The 17,828-nt window shown below is 42.6% G+C and overlaps 1 protein-coding gene across 5 annotated transcripts in view; it reads left to right on the forward strand.

Annotated features, from left to right (window-relative positions):
* lrp8 (low density lipoprotein receptor-related protein 8, apolipoprotein e receptor) overlaps positions 1-17,828 on the forward strand; it is a 238,165-nt gene that overhangs the window by 174,848 nt on the left and 45,489 nt on the right. For all 5 annotated transcript variants that reach the window (XM_047375057.1, XM_047375060.1, XM_047375059.1 and 2 more), the window contains exon 10: positions 13,905-14,076. In XM_047375057.1, the coding sequence (XP_047231013.1) occupies positions 13,905-14,076 (172 nt within the window). The remainder of the gene's footprint in view (positions 1-13,904; positions 14,077-17,828) is intronic.

Here is a 17,828-nt window from a genome sequence, read left to right on the forward strand (position 1 = left end):
GAGGAAGTAATCATCTTCAGGAGTATGTCAAAGATTTTATTTTTAATAGAATCAATTTTATTTAAGAAGAATCCCATAAAGTCATGACTGCTGAGAGCTAAAGGAATGGATGGCTCAACAGAGCTATGACTCTGTGTAAGTTTAGCAACTGTACTAAAGAGAAACCTAGGATTATTCTTGTTCTCTTCTATTAATGATGAGAAATAAGCTGTTCTGGCTTGGTGAAGTGTCTTTTTATACAACAGTAGGCTATTTTTCCAGATTAAGTAGGAATCCTCTAGGTGTGTAGAGCGCCATTTTCTCTCCAATTTTCTAACATTGTGTTTTAAAGTACGCAGCTCTGAATTAAACCAGGGAGCTAGCCTCCTATGAATAATTACCTTCTTTTTCAAGGGGGCTGCATTGTCTAATGCATCATGCAGTGCATCCAATTAGAGAATGTTAATTACAGTTATGCTTGACTTGGAGCAAGTGACTTGTCAATAATGATGCATTGATCAGATTTACGGCTGATTTGTAAACGGCTGATTTAAATTTTGGTCAATTCCATTTTTTCAAGAACTAAAAATAATAGCGTTACTGCCGAGCAAACTCTTTAATTGTTTATATTAGTAGCACAGATGACATGCTGCTGTGAGAGGAGTCATTATAAAACTGGGTTTTACTAATATTTTAAAACAGAGAAAATGATTACAGAGCTAATATTGTAAATTATTTTAATTTTTTAATATTAGACAGGATGAAAGCTCTAAAGAATAAAACAGAACAACTTTACTCAGTTAAAGCCTTCCTGTTATCTGCTGAAAGTCTCACTCTCCCTAACTCTCCCAAACCCTTACAGTGCTTTAAATCACCCCAATGTGAACCATACCCTGACACGGTTACAACTGCTGGTCTCAGTACAGTTTATCCTGACCAGCAGTGTGAATCCACCCTTAATTCCACCCTTAATGGTTAATGGCTTTCATTCCTTTAATTATATAAAGTCTGTTCTGCAACAGGAAAAATATTTAACTGTCTGTCCTCTTTATAGAGCAGATCTGCACCGACACAGCAAAGACAACCCCACCTACCATACTGTTTACCTACCCTCTCAGGAAAGGACACGTTAAAAAAGAGAAAACATCTCACTGAACATGACACTGAAAATAGCTATTTCAGTCCTTCCCTCATTAACAACATCAACAACAAAGTGTCAGAGTGACATGTTAGTGATTACATATAGTGCATTCACTGATTAGAAAAATAAGAGATTTTTCAGTTTTAATACTTTTGGCAATATAGTGTATGTTTTGTACAGTCATGCCTCAAGAAAAATAAAGAAAGTCATTAAATCATTAGTATATTCCTGATCAATACCTTTTAAAAGACACAACACATCAACTTTTCAACATGAAATGAGAGAGAGTTGTTAGTAATTATCGTTTTAGGTTAAGTCATTATTGGGTGAGGTGGTCTGGTAATGAGAGTGCTCAAAGCAGAAAATATATCTTCAATCTGAGTCTAAGTGGCATAAAACCCCCACTGATTGCTCAGTGTCCCTCTGTGTGAATCTTTATTACCGTTAGGCAGAGCAAACAGCTCTTGTTAGAGTCAAAGTATAGACAAGCAGAGACAGGGACGAAAAGATAGACGGATGAACAAATGATTTCTATGAATATTTCTGTGCTCATTGCTCAATAGACATGTGAAAGGAGACGAAAAGAGGAACAGTCTAAAATATGACTGAATTAATGTTGATTGTTGTTCACGTTAATTCTTGTTCAAAGGAAAGCACAGAGGCGTGGCAGTAAATAGAGAAATGCCTGCTTTGTGAAGCTGATGTAATGAGGGTTTAATGAAGCTCTACTTGTCCATCAAATCATTCCTAGATGCTCTTCCTCGGAAATCAGCATATATATAGCCTTGAGTTTTTTCACACACTGTCATATTAGGAAGACATATCCTAATTCGTACACAGACTCAGGTCCCTTGTGATGGAGCAGTATTACATTCTGTGATTTGATACGACATGGGCCAAGTTCCAGAATATTTGAATTTGGAATGCATAAATTATTTTTTAAATAGTTTCACAAATCCAAATAAATCTCCAACTCTGTGTGTGTTCTATGTACATTTTTATATTTCTAGGATATAGTTTATGACTCCCCAGATTAATTTCACAGTAATTGTTAGTCTAGCAATACTAATTAAAAGCAAAGTCTCAGGTCAGAGTCATTATGTGGTTTCTTCTCCTAGCTTGTATTTTTGTGCGTATGGTTGGGAGCATTAATTTTTGTACGTAGCAGCGACCGTGAAGTCCCCTGAGCAAAGTTTTATTTCACACTTATTGCATTCAGTGTTTCTTCATAAAATTTGAGTACCAACTCGCTGAACGACTCGTCAACTTGGATTTGTGGTTTTTGTGTGTGTGTTTTTGTGTGTGTAAACAACAGAATGAGAAAGGAGAACTAAACAGAAATCTATTTTCTTGTTTGATTAACTGTTGAAAATTCATACTCACATGAATGAAAAAAATACATCAAGGGGAAAATTTGGATTTAATTCTTTCTTTTACCCTTTAATGAGTATTTATACATCAGAATCAGCTTTATTGCCAAGTTTGTACAGACAAACAAGTATGTATTGTATGTATGTATACATACATACAATACACACAGACACACACAAAATTGTTGGTACCCCTCGATTAATAAAAAAAAACCCACAATGGTCACAGAAATAACGTGAATCTGACAAAGGTAATAATGAATAGAAATTCTATAAAAATGAACAAATGAAAGTCAGACATTGCTTTTCAAACATGTTTCAACAGAATTATTAAAAAAAATAAACTCATGAAACACACCTGGACAAAAATGATGGTACCCTTAACTTGATGTTTTGTTGCACAACCTTTTGAGGCAATCACTGCAATCAAACGATTCCTATAACTGTCAATGAGACTTCTTCACCTCTCAGCAGGTATTTTGGGCCACTCCTCATGAGCAAACTGCTCCAGTTGTCTCAGGTTTGAAGGGTACCTTTTCCAGATGGCATGTTTCAGCTCCTTCCAAAGATGCTCAATAAGATTTATATCAAGGCTCATAGAAGGTCACTTCAGAATAGTCCAATATTTTCCTCTTAGTCATTCTTGGGTGTTTTTAGCTGTGTGTTTTGGGTCATTATCCTGTTGCAAGTCCCATGACCTGCGACTGAGACCAAGCTTTCTGACACTGGGCAGCACATTTCTCTCTAGAATCCCTTGATAGTCTTGGGATTTTATTATACCTGCACAGATACAAGACACCCTGTGCCAAATGCAGCAAGGCAGCCCCAGAACATAACAGAGCCCCCTCCATGTTTCACAGTAGGGACAGTGTTCTTTTCTTCATATGCTTAATTTTTCCGTCTGTGAACATAGAGCTGATGTGCCTTGCCAAAAAGTTCAATTGTTGTCTCATCTGTCCATTGGACATTCTCCCAGACGCTTTCTGGCTCGTCAACATGTAGTTTGGCAAATTCCAGGCTGGCTTTTTTATGATTTGTTTTCAACAATCCTTGGTTGTCTCCCATTAAGTCCACTTTGCCTCAAACAACGTCGGATGGTGCGATCTGACACTGATGTTACTTGAGCTTGAAGTTCACCTTTAACCTCTTTAGAAGTTTTTCCGGGCTCTTTTCTTACCATTCATATTATTTGTCTCTTTGTTTTGTCATCAATTTTCCTCCTGCGGCCACATCCAGGGAGGTTGACTACAGTCCCATGGATCTTAAATTTCTGAATAATATGTGCAACTGTAGTCACAAGAACATGAAGCTGCTAAGAGATGGTCTTATAACCTTTACCTTTTAACCTGCTTGTCTATAATTTTCTTTCTAATCTTCTGAGACAACTCTTTCCTTCGATTCCTCTGCTCCATGTTGAGTGTGGTACACACCATGTCACCAAACAGCACAGTGACTACCTGTAGCCCTATATATAGACTGATAACAAGAATGTAGACACCTGTGATGCTAATTAATGGACACACCTTGATTCAACATGTCCCTTTGGTCACATTATTTTCAGGGTTACCATCATTTTTGTCCAGGCCTGTTTCATGAGTTTATTTTTTTAAATAATTCTGTTGAAGCATGTTTGAAAAGCAATGTCTGACTTTCATTTTCATAGAATTTTTATTCATTATTACCTTTGTCAGATTCAAGTTATTTCTGTCACCATTGTGAATTTTTTCGTTTATTAACCGAGGGGTACCAACAATTTTGTCAAAGTGTATATATATATATATATATATATATATATATATATATATATATATATTTATATCTATAGATATAGATATATAATGGAAATAGAAAATATCATTTTAAATGTACATATATACACAATTTACACAAGTAAAGAGGGTCTGATGGAGCAGAGGAATGACATTACAAAAGCTTCACCAACGGCACAATAAAAAGCGGAAAAAGTTGTTGCAACGTTGCAGAAAACAATCTGTAAACTGTCTGCGAACCAAACAGGCCTACTTTTTTTTATCTTTTATCTGAGGTGTTCAGGGAGATTTACCACAGAGCCAGGAGCATCGTGAGTCACACTTGACAGTTTGAGAACACACTTTTCAAATTAGGTTCAAAGCTGTGGTCAGGTTATCCCCGTGGTGTGTCATGGGACCAAAGATACAATGCAGTGTTGTCAAACAAACCTCACAATTTTTTAAGCAGTTCTAGGCTTTTAGTGATCTTAAAGATAGGATTTTATTCTTGTATGTCTGCAAAACATTATAGATTTTTAATTTAGAAAAACGTTTTATATTCATACTAGCCCTCAACATTTAATGCTTTGTACTTTTTAAGAGGTTTAACTGTCCAAGGTTTAAATGATGTAAATGGACTTTTAAGACTTTACTGTCATCATGTTTTCTGTTTTTGGTGCAAGATTATGGCGTTTATTAATCTCAGATAAGGTGTGTGCGCAAACCGAGTGCCTGCATGAACACAAAGGTCGCATACGGCAAACAGTGAGCGCATTAACATGATACAAGCCAGGAAAATAGAGCTCGCAAGTGAAATTGTACATTGTGAGGAGGCATTTTTGCACAGTTAGCAAACAAAGCAGTAACAAGCACCCCACAGTGGCCAGTGTGCGCTTGACTCTCAAAGTGTGCTCAGCTGTGCCATTGCAGAATTTTGAAATTCTGGGTTCGGGAACTGTGGCTTATGTTTAGTGTCCTCTGATTGGCTGATGTGTCCTGTGATTGGTCATTTTTCTGTTCTTTTGCAGTTTTGTAATAGTCATCGATCAGTTGCTTGAAAATTGTTCAACACTGTAATATACATTAAGATCAGGTTTGCTACACAGCAAGGTTATTATTGTTAACGAAATAACGAAAACTAGAAGTAAAAAACATTTTCGTCAACTGAAGTAAAAATAAAAACGAGACTTTGCAAAAAAACGAAAACTAACTCAATGTGTAATGAGTCTTCACAAAACTAACAAAAATTAACTGAATTTATAGAGATATTGTGCTTAGTTTTAGTTTGTCTCATGCATAAGTATGAAGGCTCAGGTTGTTGTGCCGCATTCCGCCAGTAGATGGCGGGTACGTCATTTGAGTCATCTGAGCGGTCCGTCCACACATGGCATCAAGTCAGCAAAATTTGGGACAAAGCGCCAGAGTCCAGATTGGGATTACTTTGAATATGACTAGGTTTTAGATAAAACCAAGTGTCTGGTAGTGTGGGGTGGCCAGACGTCCCCAATTTAGACGACCTGTCCCCGGCTAAAGCTGTCCCCGGAAATGTCCTCGATTTTGGCGTTTTGTGAATGAGAAATGTTGTGTGTAGACTTACTACGGTAGCCGGGAGAGAAAGCCCAAGTGAGCATGTTGCACGCAACAACAGCTGTTACGGTAGCTTGTCGCGCTGCTGTTAACGTTACAGACAGAGTAGAAGAAGAAGAGCTCAGTGCGCTGCCTTGGACTGGGCTGATCTTGGCCGTGATGAAAGCTAGTTTCGCGATAGGAAACGTTACTAGTGTTGTCAACATTTTAAAAAAAAACAATTAAAAAAACAAATGGTTTAAATGTGTTTTGTTTTACTAAAGGTGAGGACACAAATGCTAATAAACCACGTTTTTATGAACGAACAGAACAGCAAATAGGAAGACAAGAGCACAACTCCCTGATTTGGGAAATTGGAGCTACAGTGTCAACAAGGATTCCTCCAAAGTAAGATATTTTTGAATTGATTGGTGACCTTTAGTTTATATTTCCATAGTTAATTATGAATTGTTTTGCTAGGTTACTATAGTGATTTGTGAGCTCAGGCTGAGGGGGGTTTTCCACTCAGTTTGGACATATGAAAGTTACTGAAAGGACTCAGTAACGGAAAGTGAATGAGGCAAGAACTGCATGAACTGAGAATGATGAAAACGGAGAGAGAATCACCTGGTCAAATTATCTGTTGTATGAGCCTGTAGCTCCAAGTAAAAATAGTTGTTTTTTTCTTTTAGCTAAATATGGCAATTTTGGTATTTCATCAACTGAGGAAAAGAGTTAAATAATTAAAAAAATTATTTTACTATCCTAGTTTCTAAAAATATCCAACTACTACAGGGTGTCTGAAACAAAAATCCTATTTTATTTGTTAAATTAAAATTTTTCAGTATGTTATACGCTCTAATATTTTGGGAGAGGGTTGTGGTTATATTATGTCTCTTAGAATATTGAACGTCTGATAGAAGAGGAGAGAGGAGGAAAATAAAAAAGACTAATAGAAAGAAGAGTAAAGCTAAGCAGCCAAAGAGCAGATGAGTGTTAGAAAAATGAGGAGAGTAAAGAAGACAGACATTACTAATGCTATTTGTTTGTTTTATTACTCTTAGGAAATGCTAACAACAGTGTGGATAGACTTTCCTGCTATTACACTTGATTTGTATAGTTTAATAATGAATAAATATTTTAAAATAAATGAAACTGTACCAATGTCTCATTATATCTTGTGATAACATTTATTTCTTTTAATCTCTAAGCTGGAAATGTCCCTGGATTTGATTTCAGAAAAAAGAGTAAAACTATAAATGAAACTAAACTAAACGGAAACTAAGCATTTTCAAAAAATAAAACGTAAACTAAACTAGCAAACAAATGCTAAAAACTAATTAAAACTAAAATAGAACTGAAAATGTAAAGTCAAAACTAAATAATAATGAAATCTAATGAAAAGTGGCACAGTTGTTAGCACTGTTGCTTTGCAGCAAGAAGGTACTGGGTTCGACTCCCAGCCGGGGGTCTTTCTGCATGGAATTTGCATGTTGTCCCTGTGCATGCATGGGTTCTCTGGCTTCCTCCCAGAGTCCAAAGACATGCCTGTTAGGCAATTGATCTCTCTAAATTGCCCTTAGGTGTTTGAATGAGTGTGTGCATGGTTGTTTGTGTGTTGCCCTGCGATGGACTGGCGACCTGTCCAAGGTGAACACCGCCTCCCGCCCATAGACTGTTGGAGATAGCCACCAGCTTCGCTGCGACCCAGTATGGAAGAAGCGCTATAGAAAATGACTGACTGACTGACTAATGAAAATTGCAAAACTATTAAAACCTGGCTACACAGTGTTCGTAAGCTTGGAAATATATCACAAATACTTTCCATGTCAGGAAAAAATCTAGACTGCATTATCTTACGTTAAATACCGCATCTGCTTTAAACATCTCACAGAACAGCATTTAACTGTTTGCGTATAATGAACTCAGGTTGTTAAGTGACAGCTTCTGCAACGACATAATAGTCCTAATTACATTGTAAATTCAAAAACAACAGACTCAGCACCATTGTTCTAAGATTTTGTCATAACAATTAAAACAACCTAAAAATAAATACAAATCTCTGGACAGGGGACAATTTTATATTATTTAAAATAAAATAATATCATCTATTATTTTGGAATTTTTAGAAAAGTACTGCCCTCATTTAACCTGTGGCTCAATAATTTTTTTAATATTTATTTGAGACATACATACAAATCATATTCATACCTCTGCTACATTTGGTGTAAAGTAATTTTTATTTACCAACATGTTTATTCTGACTGATGGTAATCTTAACGTTTTAAACTGACCCAGCCAGTCTCGGCTTGAATCTAACAGATAATCTGTAAAGGGAGCTAAAAATTAGGATTATAGAAAGGAGGCCTTCCAACATCAAAGATATGTAATCAAAATACCCGTTGAACATGTGAAAAGATTTAGACGAGCAATATTTTTTGTTGATTTCTCTCTCAACTCATCAACTTCCACCTCCACTCTCCCAATTACATCCTCTTACTCCTCAAACCTCTATGACAACAGATCCATCCATCACTTTTACTTGTTCCTGTCCGTCATTTGCTTTGTGTCTCTCTGCCCATCTTTCTCAGCGGGTGAAATTGATGGTTACCAACCCAGTTGTCAGAGGAAAATGATTGCATCCAAACAGTAGTAGAGATGTAATATGTTCTCCCAGTGAAGTAGCTTGTGCAAAACAAAAATAAAGCAAGGTTCACTGTGGGTGTTTGTGCGTGAAGATGCCTGTCAAACAATTTTTAAAGGCTTTAAGTGGCACTTCTGCTCCTTTAGATAGTGGGTAGCTTAAAGTGAGGTGACAAATAGGAGATTGGGTTTTATGTGTTGGTAAATTAGGTCAATAAGGTAAGTTTAAAAATCAAAGATAGAACAACGCAATTTAATCAAATAAAAAGTATATGGAGTGTACATGTATTGGTAAAAGCTTTAGGCACACAGTTTATAATAAATACAATCTGCAAGTTTGGAAATCTACCCATGGTGGGTTTTACAAAAACTAAATATTTCAGAAGTTTTGTATCGACCTGGTGGACTCCTTGAGAATTGTTTTTATCCTTTTGTTATGCTGACTTTCAGTCTGCTGAAAAATGTGCCTTAGGGGAACTGAAGCACCAGCTAACAACTTGCTTTATGTCAACCTGCAGAAGAGGGCCTACTAACACACTTTGACACATGGTCTTAACAAAACTAAAATAATGTGTCATATCTGTGTTGTTGGTCTACTGTAGTCTCAGGCACATTTTGCCTCGTTGTTTCATGTAGCAGCAGATTACCTGCATTTAAGCCGGACAACAGCCCAGGAACTTATTCTCTGCTTTGCATGTGGAAACATTATTACTATGTTGAGAACTAGAAATATTTTAATTAATTGATTTGTTCAGATTATTTCTTTATGGATACATCATAAAAATATAATTTATGGATAAAAATAGTGAACAAATGTAAAACGTGACTGTAGGTACTTAGTTCTAATAAGTTTGTCAAAATGAAGTGTAACACTTGGGCCAGCACAATGACATCTTAAAACCTAGTGGTTTCTCTGTACAGAGCCAGAAGAGTTTTAGTACTGGCACAAAATGCCAGCCTAGTATCCAGCATATCACACAAGTGAGTACACCCACCACTTGTACTCGTCGTCTTCCGCTTCATCCGGGGCCGTCTCACGGGGGCAGCAGACTCAGTAGACACCCAAACGTCCCTCTTCCCAGACACCTCCTCCAGCTCCTCCGGGGGGAGCCCAAGGCGTTCCCAGGCCAGCCGAGAGACATAGTCCCTCCGGCGTGTCCTGGGACGGCCCCTAGGCCTCCTCCTGGTGGGACGTGCCTGGAACACCTCCAGAGGAAGGTCTCCAGGAGGCATCCGGTATAGATGCCCGAGCCACCTCAACTTGCTCCTCTCGATGTGGAGGAGCAGCGGCTCTACTTCGAGCTACTCCACGATGGCCGAGCTCCTCACCCTATCTCTAAGGGAGTGCCCGGCCACCCTACGGAAGAAGCTCATTTCAGCCGCTTGTATCCGGGATCTCGTTCTTTCGGTCATGACCCAAAGTTCATGGCCAAAGGTGAGGGTAGGAACGTAGACCGACCGGTAAATAGAGAGCTTCGCTTTTTGGCTCAGCTCTCTCTTCACTACTACGGACCAGCACAGCGTCCCCATTACTGCGGCAGCTGCACCGATCCGTCTGTCTATCTCCTGCTCCATTCTCCCCTCACTCGTGAACAAGACCCCAAGACACTTAAGTTATGAACAGGACCGGTGACAAAGGGCAGCCCTGGGCGGATCTAATTCACCCCCGAAGCCCTGCCACCGTGGAGCTTCTTAACCACCTCTGTGACTTCAGCCTGGGTGTTGAAAGAGTCCAACCCCGAGTCCCCAGCCTCTGCTTCCACCAGAGAATGCGTGACGGCAGGATTGAGGAGATCCTCGAAGTATGTCCCCAGTGGAGGTCAGCAGCTGCCCACCCCCACTGTAAACCATGTTGGCGAAGCACTGCTTCCCCCTCCTGAGGCGCCGGATGGTTTGCCAGAATCGCTTCGAGGCCAACCGGCAGTCCTTCTCCATGGCCTCACCGAACTCCTCCCCAGCCTGTGTCTTTGCCTCTGCCACAGCCCGGGCCACAGCACGCTTGGCCTCACGGTACCCGTCAGCCAACTCAGAAGTCCCACAAGCCAACCACAGCCGATAGGACTCCTTCTTCAGCTTGACAGCATCACTTACTGGCAGTGCCCACCGCCGGGTTCGGGGATTGCCACCACGACAACCACCACAGACCTTACGGTCACAGCTACGGGCAGCAGCATCGACAATAGATACGGAGATCATGGTCCACTCGGACTCTATGTCTCCACCATCCCTCGGAATCTGGTCAAAGCTCTCCCGGAGGTGGGAGTTGAATACCTCCCTGTCCGAGGGCTCTGCCAGACGTTCCCAGCTGACCCTCACTATGCACTTGGTCCTGCTAAATCTGTCCGGCTATCTCCTCTTCCAGCGGATCCAACTCACCACTAGATGGTGATCAGTGGAGAGCTCAGCCTTTCTCTACACCCAAGTGTCCAAAACATGCGGCCGAAGGTCTGACGACACGACCACGAAGTTGATCATTGACCTCCTCCCTAGGGTGTCCTGGTGCCAAGTGCACTGATGAACACCCTTATGCTTGAACAAGGTGTTCATTATGGACAATCCGTGACGAGCACAGAAGTCCGATAACGAAACACCACTCGGATTGAGATTGGGGAGGCTATTCCTCCCGATCACGAGATGGCTGAGCTGGGGGGCAACAAGCAAACCCACCCCAGCCACTCCAGAGTAGAAGAGAGTCCAGCCCCTCTCGAGCAGAAGGGTTCCAGAGCCCACGCTGTGTGTGGAGGTGAGTCTGACTATTTCTAGTCAATATTTCTCCACCTCCCGCACAAGCTCAGGCGCCTTCCCTCCAAGTGAGGTGACATTCCATGTCCCTAGAGCCAGCCTAAGCATCTGGAGATCGGGCCGCCATGGTCTGCCCAATCCTCTTTGCACTGGTCCCTCATGGTTCCCCCTGCAGGTGGTGGGCCCAACGAGTCCCGACCCCAAGCCTGGCTCCAGGGTGGGACCCCGACTTCCCCATACCGGGCGACGTGACGTGCCTCGATTTTGTGGTCCTCATGAAGGTGTCTTGATCTGCTCTTTGTTTGACCTGTCACCTAGAGCCTGTTTGCCATTGGAGACCGTACCAGGGGCATTTAAGCCCCAGACAACATAGCCTCTAGGATCATTCGAGCACCCAAACCCCTCCACCACGTTAAGGTGGCGGTTCAAGGAGGGGAGTATACCCAACGTATTTAAATTTATTTATTAAAAAAAAAAGAAGTACACCCACCATATTTTTGTAAGTATTTTATTATAGCTTTTCATGGGACAACACTGAAGATATTACACTTTGATGCAATGTAAAGTAGTCAGTGTACAACTTCTACAACAATATAAATTTACTGTCCCCTTAAAATAACTCAACACACAGACATTGTCTAAACTGCAAGTTGAATTTACTCTGGAAAACAGAGAGTAAACAAAATTAATGGCGGCAAAATCATAGTTAATGAATAGTTTTTAAACAATATCTCAAACCTATTGTAAAATTATCAAGAAAAATACACTACTAAACACAGAGTCACTGACCCTTTCTATTGAAAGGAAAAAGAAGAGTACACATAGTTAATGACAGCAACAGCTCAGTCTCTGGCTAAAAATGCATTATTTTACACAATCAGTGGCCGGGAAAAATAGAAGATTCTGGGAAATTAAGTTTGGGGAGAAAAACATTCCAGTTCTCACTGTCAAAATGTGCCTTATGTCTAGGAAAAACACGTCTAAACACAGACGTGCTAAGTCAGGGGTCCTTTCAATGTAAAGGAAAACAAAGAGAGTGCACAAAGTTTTGATTATGGTTCCTGAACAGTTAACTCAACTATATCTCAAATCATATGTAAAAATCTATTTCAGTATGTCAACAAAGAAGTCAATATCTTACACAAAATAAACCCAAACGTCTCTTTATTTATGTGAAAATATATTAAACCAATAATCTCTCTTACACTCAACTATTCTGGTCAACAACTTCTCTCCTAATTAAGCATGCACTTTTCTACAAAAGGCATACAGTAATAACCAAAACTAAGGATGCTTTCTGAGTGTAGATGGACATCAAACCATCAGTTTATGGACTGAGAGGGAACAAAAGGAACATTTGGATTATCTCGGAAAGTGGAGCAAAATTAGTAAACGGTGAAGCCTTCTTTGGCCCGTTGATCCGTCTCGATAGCGGCTGTCAGCTGGTATACGTTAGAGCCAGGCCAGCTCAGATGCGGTAAAGCACCTAGCAGCCAGCCCCTTAGCCACTAACAGCTGATAGTGGGCTAGTCTTGAAACAAAGGGTCATAAAACTCTGAGGCGGGAACTAGTGGAAAAACACAAGGGCCATAAACGGTGGAAAAATGAGATGAACACGAGGCTCAGTTCGCACCCTCAGTTTGCTTTATAGTCTACTTTAACTCCAACTGAGTCAGTGCTTAGTTGATCAAAACACAGTACACACACACCAACGTTCAAACTTTGCTGCGCAGCCGCGCTTCAGAGTCCAACAGTATTCAAACAGCAGCCAAAACAGTTCAGCATAAACTTCAATCAGTATTGCATGCAACAAGTTAATACCTTGGATTAACTAATGATGATCCTAGATCACCTTAACTATGCCTCACCCTGGCCAGAATAGAAAACAAAGGTAGAAAACAAAGCGATTTTACTCTGGGGCGAATTCTCTGAGAAATGGGTGCAGGCGAGTGGGCTTCCATCAAGGAAGGGGTGAAGTTATAAGTGGCAAGTGTCGCACGTCCACAAATACTCTCGGTCACCTTTTCCTCCTTTGTCCAAAACAGGGAAAATATGATGAAACGTTGCAGTTGACTGAAACAAGCAAGGAGGAAATCCGTCTCCTTGGGTAACCCTCTGTGGGTTTTCATCCTGCCGTGGTATTGGCTGATGGTCTTCGATTGGGATATGGATCTTTTGATATTCTTATATCAGACAGATTTCCAGCTTTTCAAGCTCTTCCGGGAATAGCCAGTGTGGAGGAAAAGTAAACCCGCCTACGAGCTTCTATTACTCCAGAGATCGCCTCCTAACGTAGTATTGGCACACTACGGCTGGAAATGTCAGCTCAGTGTTCATTTCAGTGGGTTTTTATAAACTCTGGTGACGTCAGAGCTGCGTTACCTGTTGAGCTTCGACGCCTGTTGAGCTGCGTAGTAACAGTCGCTTACCTCACCAAAATGGTGGTGAACCAACAATGACTTATAATCAAAGTATATTTAAAAGTTTAAATCACTGAAAAATATGGCAGTTAGTTGGGCAAATAAACGAGGTCTTGGGAACAGTGTGTTGTAAATGATATGGGATTTTTGTTTTTTGCATGACAGTCTTGGAGTTCTTCTGTTTAAACCAGGCTGCCTGAGGCTTTCATGCCCAGACATGCCAATGTTTAGCAGTGACTAAATTAGGAAGAAAATTCTTGTTGGTAATGACGTGAACATCTTTTCCTTACTTTAGGAAAGAGTCCCTACCTGATGTTTACAAATCGTCATGAAATCCGTCGTATCGACCTGCTGAAAAGTGAATACACGCAGGTGGTTCCCACCCTGAAGAATGCTGTGGCCCTGGATGTGGACGTGTCCACTAACAAGATGTTCTGGTGTGATCTCTATCATCGCAAAATATACAGGTACATGCACACACATACACTCACACTCACTGGTGGTTTTTAATATGGGCCCCATGCAGTTGCCTAGGAAGGCATTTGAAGGGGAAACATGGCCCAGCTTGTCTGTTGTAAAGTGGTATATTACAATTTGAAGACAAAAGGAACAGTAAATGATGTTTTGGTTCTACATGTGGTTCTGTTAGAGAACAGAAAGTGGGGGTCACAGAAGGAGGTGCGCCATTGAACCGACACTGGTCACAGGGACAAATCACAGCGTGTCTTGGTTATATCTCAACCTCAACAACCAATGTTGCACACAGCTAACCTGCTTTTTTAATTCAGAATCCTGTCAGAAAAACTATTTTCTTGTTGGTTGTTTCACCATATTCTTTTAGGGCTTTCTAATAGCAATCTCCATGGTTTGTTTCATAGGACAGCAGCTTATGTAAAAGATTAATATTGCACAAATTACACCATCCAAGACCTTTTACATTTGTATAACTTCTCTCTCCATACTTCACAATTTCTGTCATACCATACCCCATCACCTATCCATCTTGTCTGTTTCAACCTGTCACACCTTCTGGTGTTGAAGCAGACACACCTGGAGGGTTATGTCATCTGTCAGATAGTGGAAGGTGGAGCTGTTTGTCCTTCCTCACACACATGCACAAACATTCCCAAACAGCTACACATTCTTTGTGTACACAGTTGCTTTTTATGCTGTTGTGTTAGTTGGATGGTTGGCAGGTAGATGGAGGGGTCTTCTATCATCTCAGTTGAGCCATATGCTTCCTTTAATTTCACTGCCTTAATAATCACCATCATTACTCATCTGCATACACACATACACATTCTCCCTCATCAACTCAGTGATACACTCAAGGGCTTGTGACAGAGGAAGGACAAATGAACTCATTCTTTACAGCGGAGTCTATTTTCAAAGCACTAAATAAACCCATGCATCGTAGCGTCTCTGAAAGGTTTTCAGCTAATGAAGTTGTGCACTTTAACTTTGCTTTGTTCTAGTTTTATTTTTAATTTATCATAGGAAGGTGCGAACATCTTCTCTAATACTGAGTTTGCATCCTGAGAAACCCTTCTTGATTTTCTAATTAATCTGGATCGATGTCACAGAGAACTTCCTAATTTTATGACAGCTGTGTTGTAGTACAAATTAATTTCTGGAAAATAATACTAGTTCACAGTTAGTTGTTAGGTCTGCAGTTGAAGCATTTTAGAATGTGGTATTGAGAGGGTTCCTATGGAGTCTGGAATTCGATTGAAGTATTTTCTAGGTTTGCAAAAGAATGAAAAGTATGGGAAAATATTTTTATTTACTGAGTTTGTGTCCTAGTCCATTGTCTGAAGGTTTATCCATCTATTCATCCATCTGTCTGTCTATGCGCCTGTCCGATCCAATATCCAACAGTTTGTCCTTCCTTCCTCCCTTTGGTATTTGCAGGGTCCACATTTTAAGCCTCCAGGTTTTAAAAATATTTGGCAAAAAGATATCCGTTGGTATTCATACTCTTTACTTTTGGAATTTCGTTCGTTCGTCGTCTTCCGCTTATCCAGGACCGGGTCGCGGGGGCAGCAGACTCAGCAGAGACGCCCAGACGTCCCTCTCTCCAGACACCTCCTCCAGCTCCTCCAGGGGGAGCCCAAGGCGTTCCCAGGCCAGCTGAGAGACATAGTCCCTCCAGCGTGTCATGGGCCGTCCCCTGGGCCTCCTCCCGGTGGGACGTGCCTGGAACACCTCCCGAGGAAGGCGTCCAGGAGGCATCCGATATAGATGCCCGAGCCACCTCAACTGGCTCCTCTCAATGTGGAGGAGCAGCGGCTCTACTCCGAGCTCCTCCCGGATGGCCGAGCTCCTCACCCTATCTCTAAGGGAGTGCCCGGCCACCCTACGGAGGAAGCTCATTTCAGACGCTTGTATCCGTGATCTCGTTCTTTCGGTCATGACCCAAAGTTCATGGCCATAGGTGAGGGTAGGAACGTAGACCGACCAGTAAATTGAGAGCTTTGCTTTTCGGCTCAGCTCTCTCTTCACCACAATGGACCGGCACAGCGCCCCCATTACTGTGGCAGCTGCACCGATCTGTCTGTCGATCTCCCGCTCCATTCTTCCCTCACTCGTGAACAAGACCCCGAGATACTTAAACTCCTCCACTTGAGGCAGGAACTCCCCTCCAACCTGAAGAGGACAAGCCACCATTTTCCGGTCAAGTACCATGGCCTCGGACTTGGAGGAGCTGATCCTCATCCCAGCCGCTTCACACTCGGCTGCGAACCGCCACAGTGCATGCTGTAGGTCTTAGCTAGAGGGGGCCAGCAGGACCACGTCATCCGCAAAAAGAAGAGACGAAATCCACTGGTCCCCAAACCAGACCCCCTCCGGCCCTTGGCTGCGTCTAGAAATCCTGTCCATAAAAGTTATGAACAGGACCGGCGACAAAGGGCAGCCCTGCCGGAGTCCAACATGCACTGGGAACAGGTCCGACTTAGTGCCGGCAATGCGGACCAAACTCCTGCTCTGCTCGTACAGGGACCGGATGGCCCCTAATAAAGGGCCCCCGATTCCATACTCCTGGAGCACCCCCCACAGGGCATCACGAGGGACACAGTCGAATGCCTTCTCCAGGTCCACAAAACACATGTGAACCGGTTGGGCAAACTCCCATGAACCCTCGAGCACCCTGTGGAGGGTATAGAGCTGGTCCAGTGTTCCACGGCTGGGACGAAAACCACACTGTTCCTCCTGAAGCCGAGGTTCGACTATCGGTCGGACTCTCCTCTCCAATACCCTGGCGTAAGCCTTACCAGGGAGGCTGAGGAGTGTGATCCCCCTGTAGTTGGAACACACCCTCCGGTCCCCCTTCTTATAAAGGGGGACCACCACCCCAGTCTGCCAGTCCAGAGGCACTGTCCCCGACCGCCACGCAATGTTGAAGAGGCGTGTCAACCATGGCAGCCCCACAACATCCAGACACTTGAGGTACTCAGGGCGGATCTCATCCACCCCCGAAGCCTTGCCACCGCGGAGCTTTTTAACCACCTCGGTGACTTCAGCCTGGGTGATGAAAGAGTCCAACCCCGAGTCCCCAGCCTCTGTTTCCACCACGGAATGCGTGATGGCAGGATTGAGGAGATCCTCGAAGTACTCCTTCCACCGCCCGATAATGTCCTCAGTCGAGGTCAGCAGTCTCCCGCCCCCACTATAAACAGTGTTGGCAAAACACTGCTTCCCCCTCCTGAGGCGCCGGACGGTTTGCCAGAATCGCTTTGAGGCCAACCGGTAGTCCTTCTCCATGGCCTCACCAAACTCTTCCCAGGCCCGAGTTTTTGCCTCTGCCACAGCCCGGGCCGCAGCACGCTTGGCCTCACGGTACCCGTCAGCCGCCTCAGGAGTCCCACAAGCCAACCACAGCCGATAGGACTCCTTCTTCAGCTTAACTGCATCCCTTACTGCCGGTGTCCACCACCGGGTTCTGGGATTGCCGCCACGACAGGCACCGCAGACCTTACGGCCGCAGCTATGGGCAGCAGCATCGACAATAGATGCAGAGAACATGGTCCACTCGGACTCTATGTCTCCAACATCCCCCGGGATCTGGTCGAAGCTCTCCCGGAGGTGGGAGTTGAATACATCCCTGGCCGAGGGCTCCGCCAGGCGTTCCCAGCAGACCCTCACTATGCGCTTGGGCCTGCCGAGTCTGTCCGGCTTTCTCCTCCTCCAGCGGATCCAACTCACCACCAGGTGATGATCA

This window comes from Girardinichthys multiradiatus, chromosome 9 (assembly GCF_021462225.1).
Source record: "Girardinichthys multiradiatus isolate DD_20200921_A chromosome 9, DD_fGirMul_XY1, whole genome shotgun sequence".
Lineage (NCBI taxonomy): Eukaryota > Metazoa > Chordata > Actinopteri > Cyprinodontiformes > Goodeidae > Girardinichthys > Girardinichthys multiradiatus.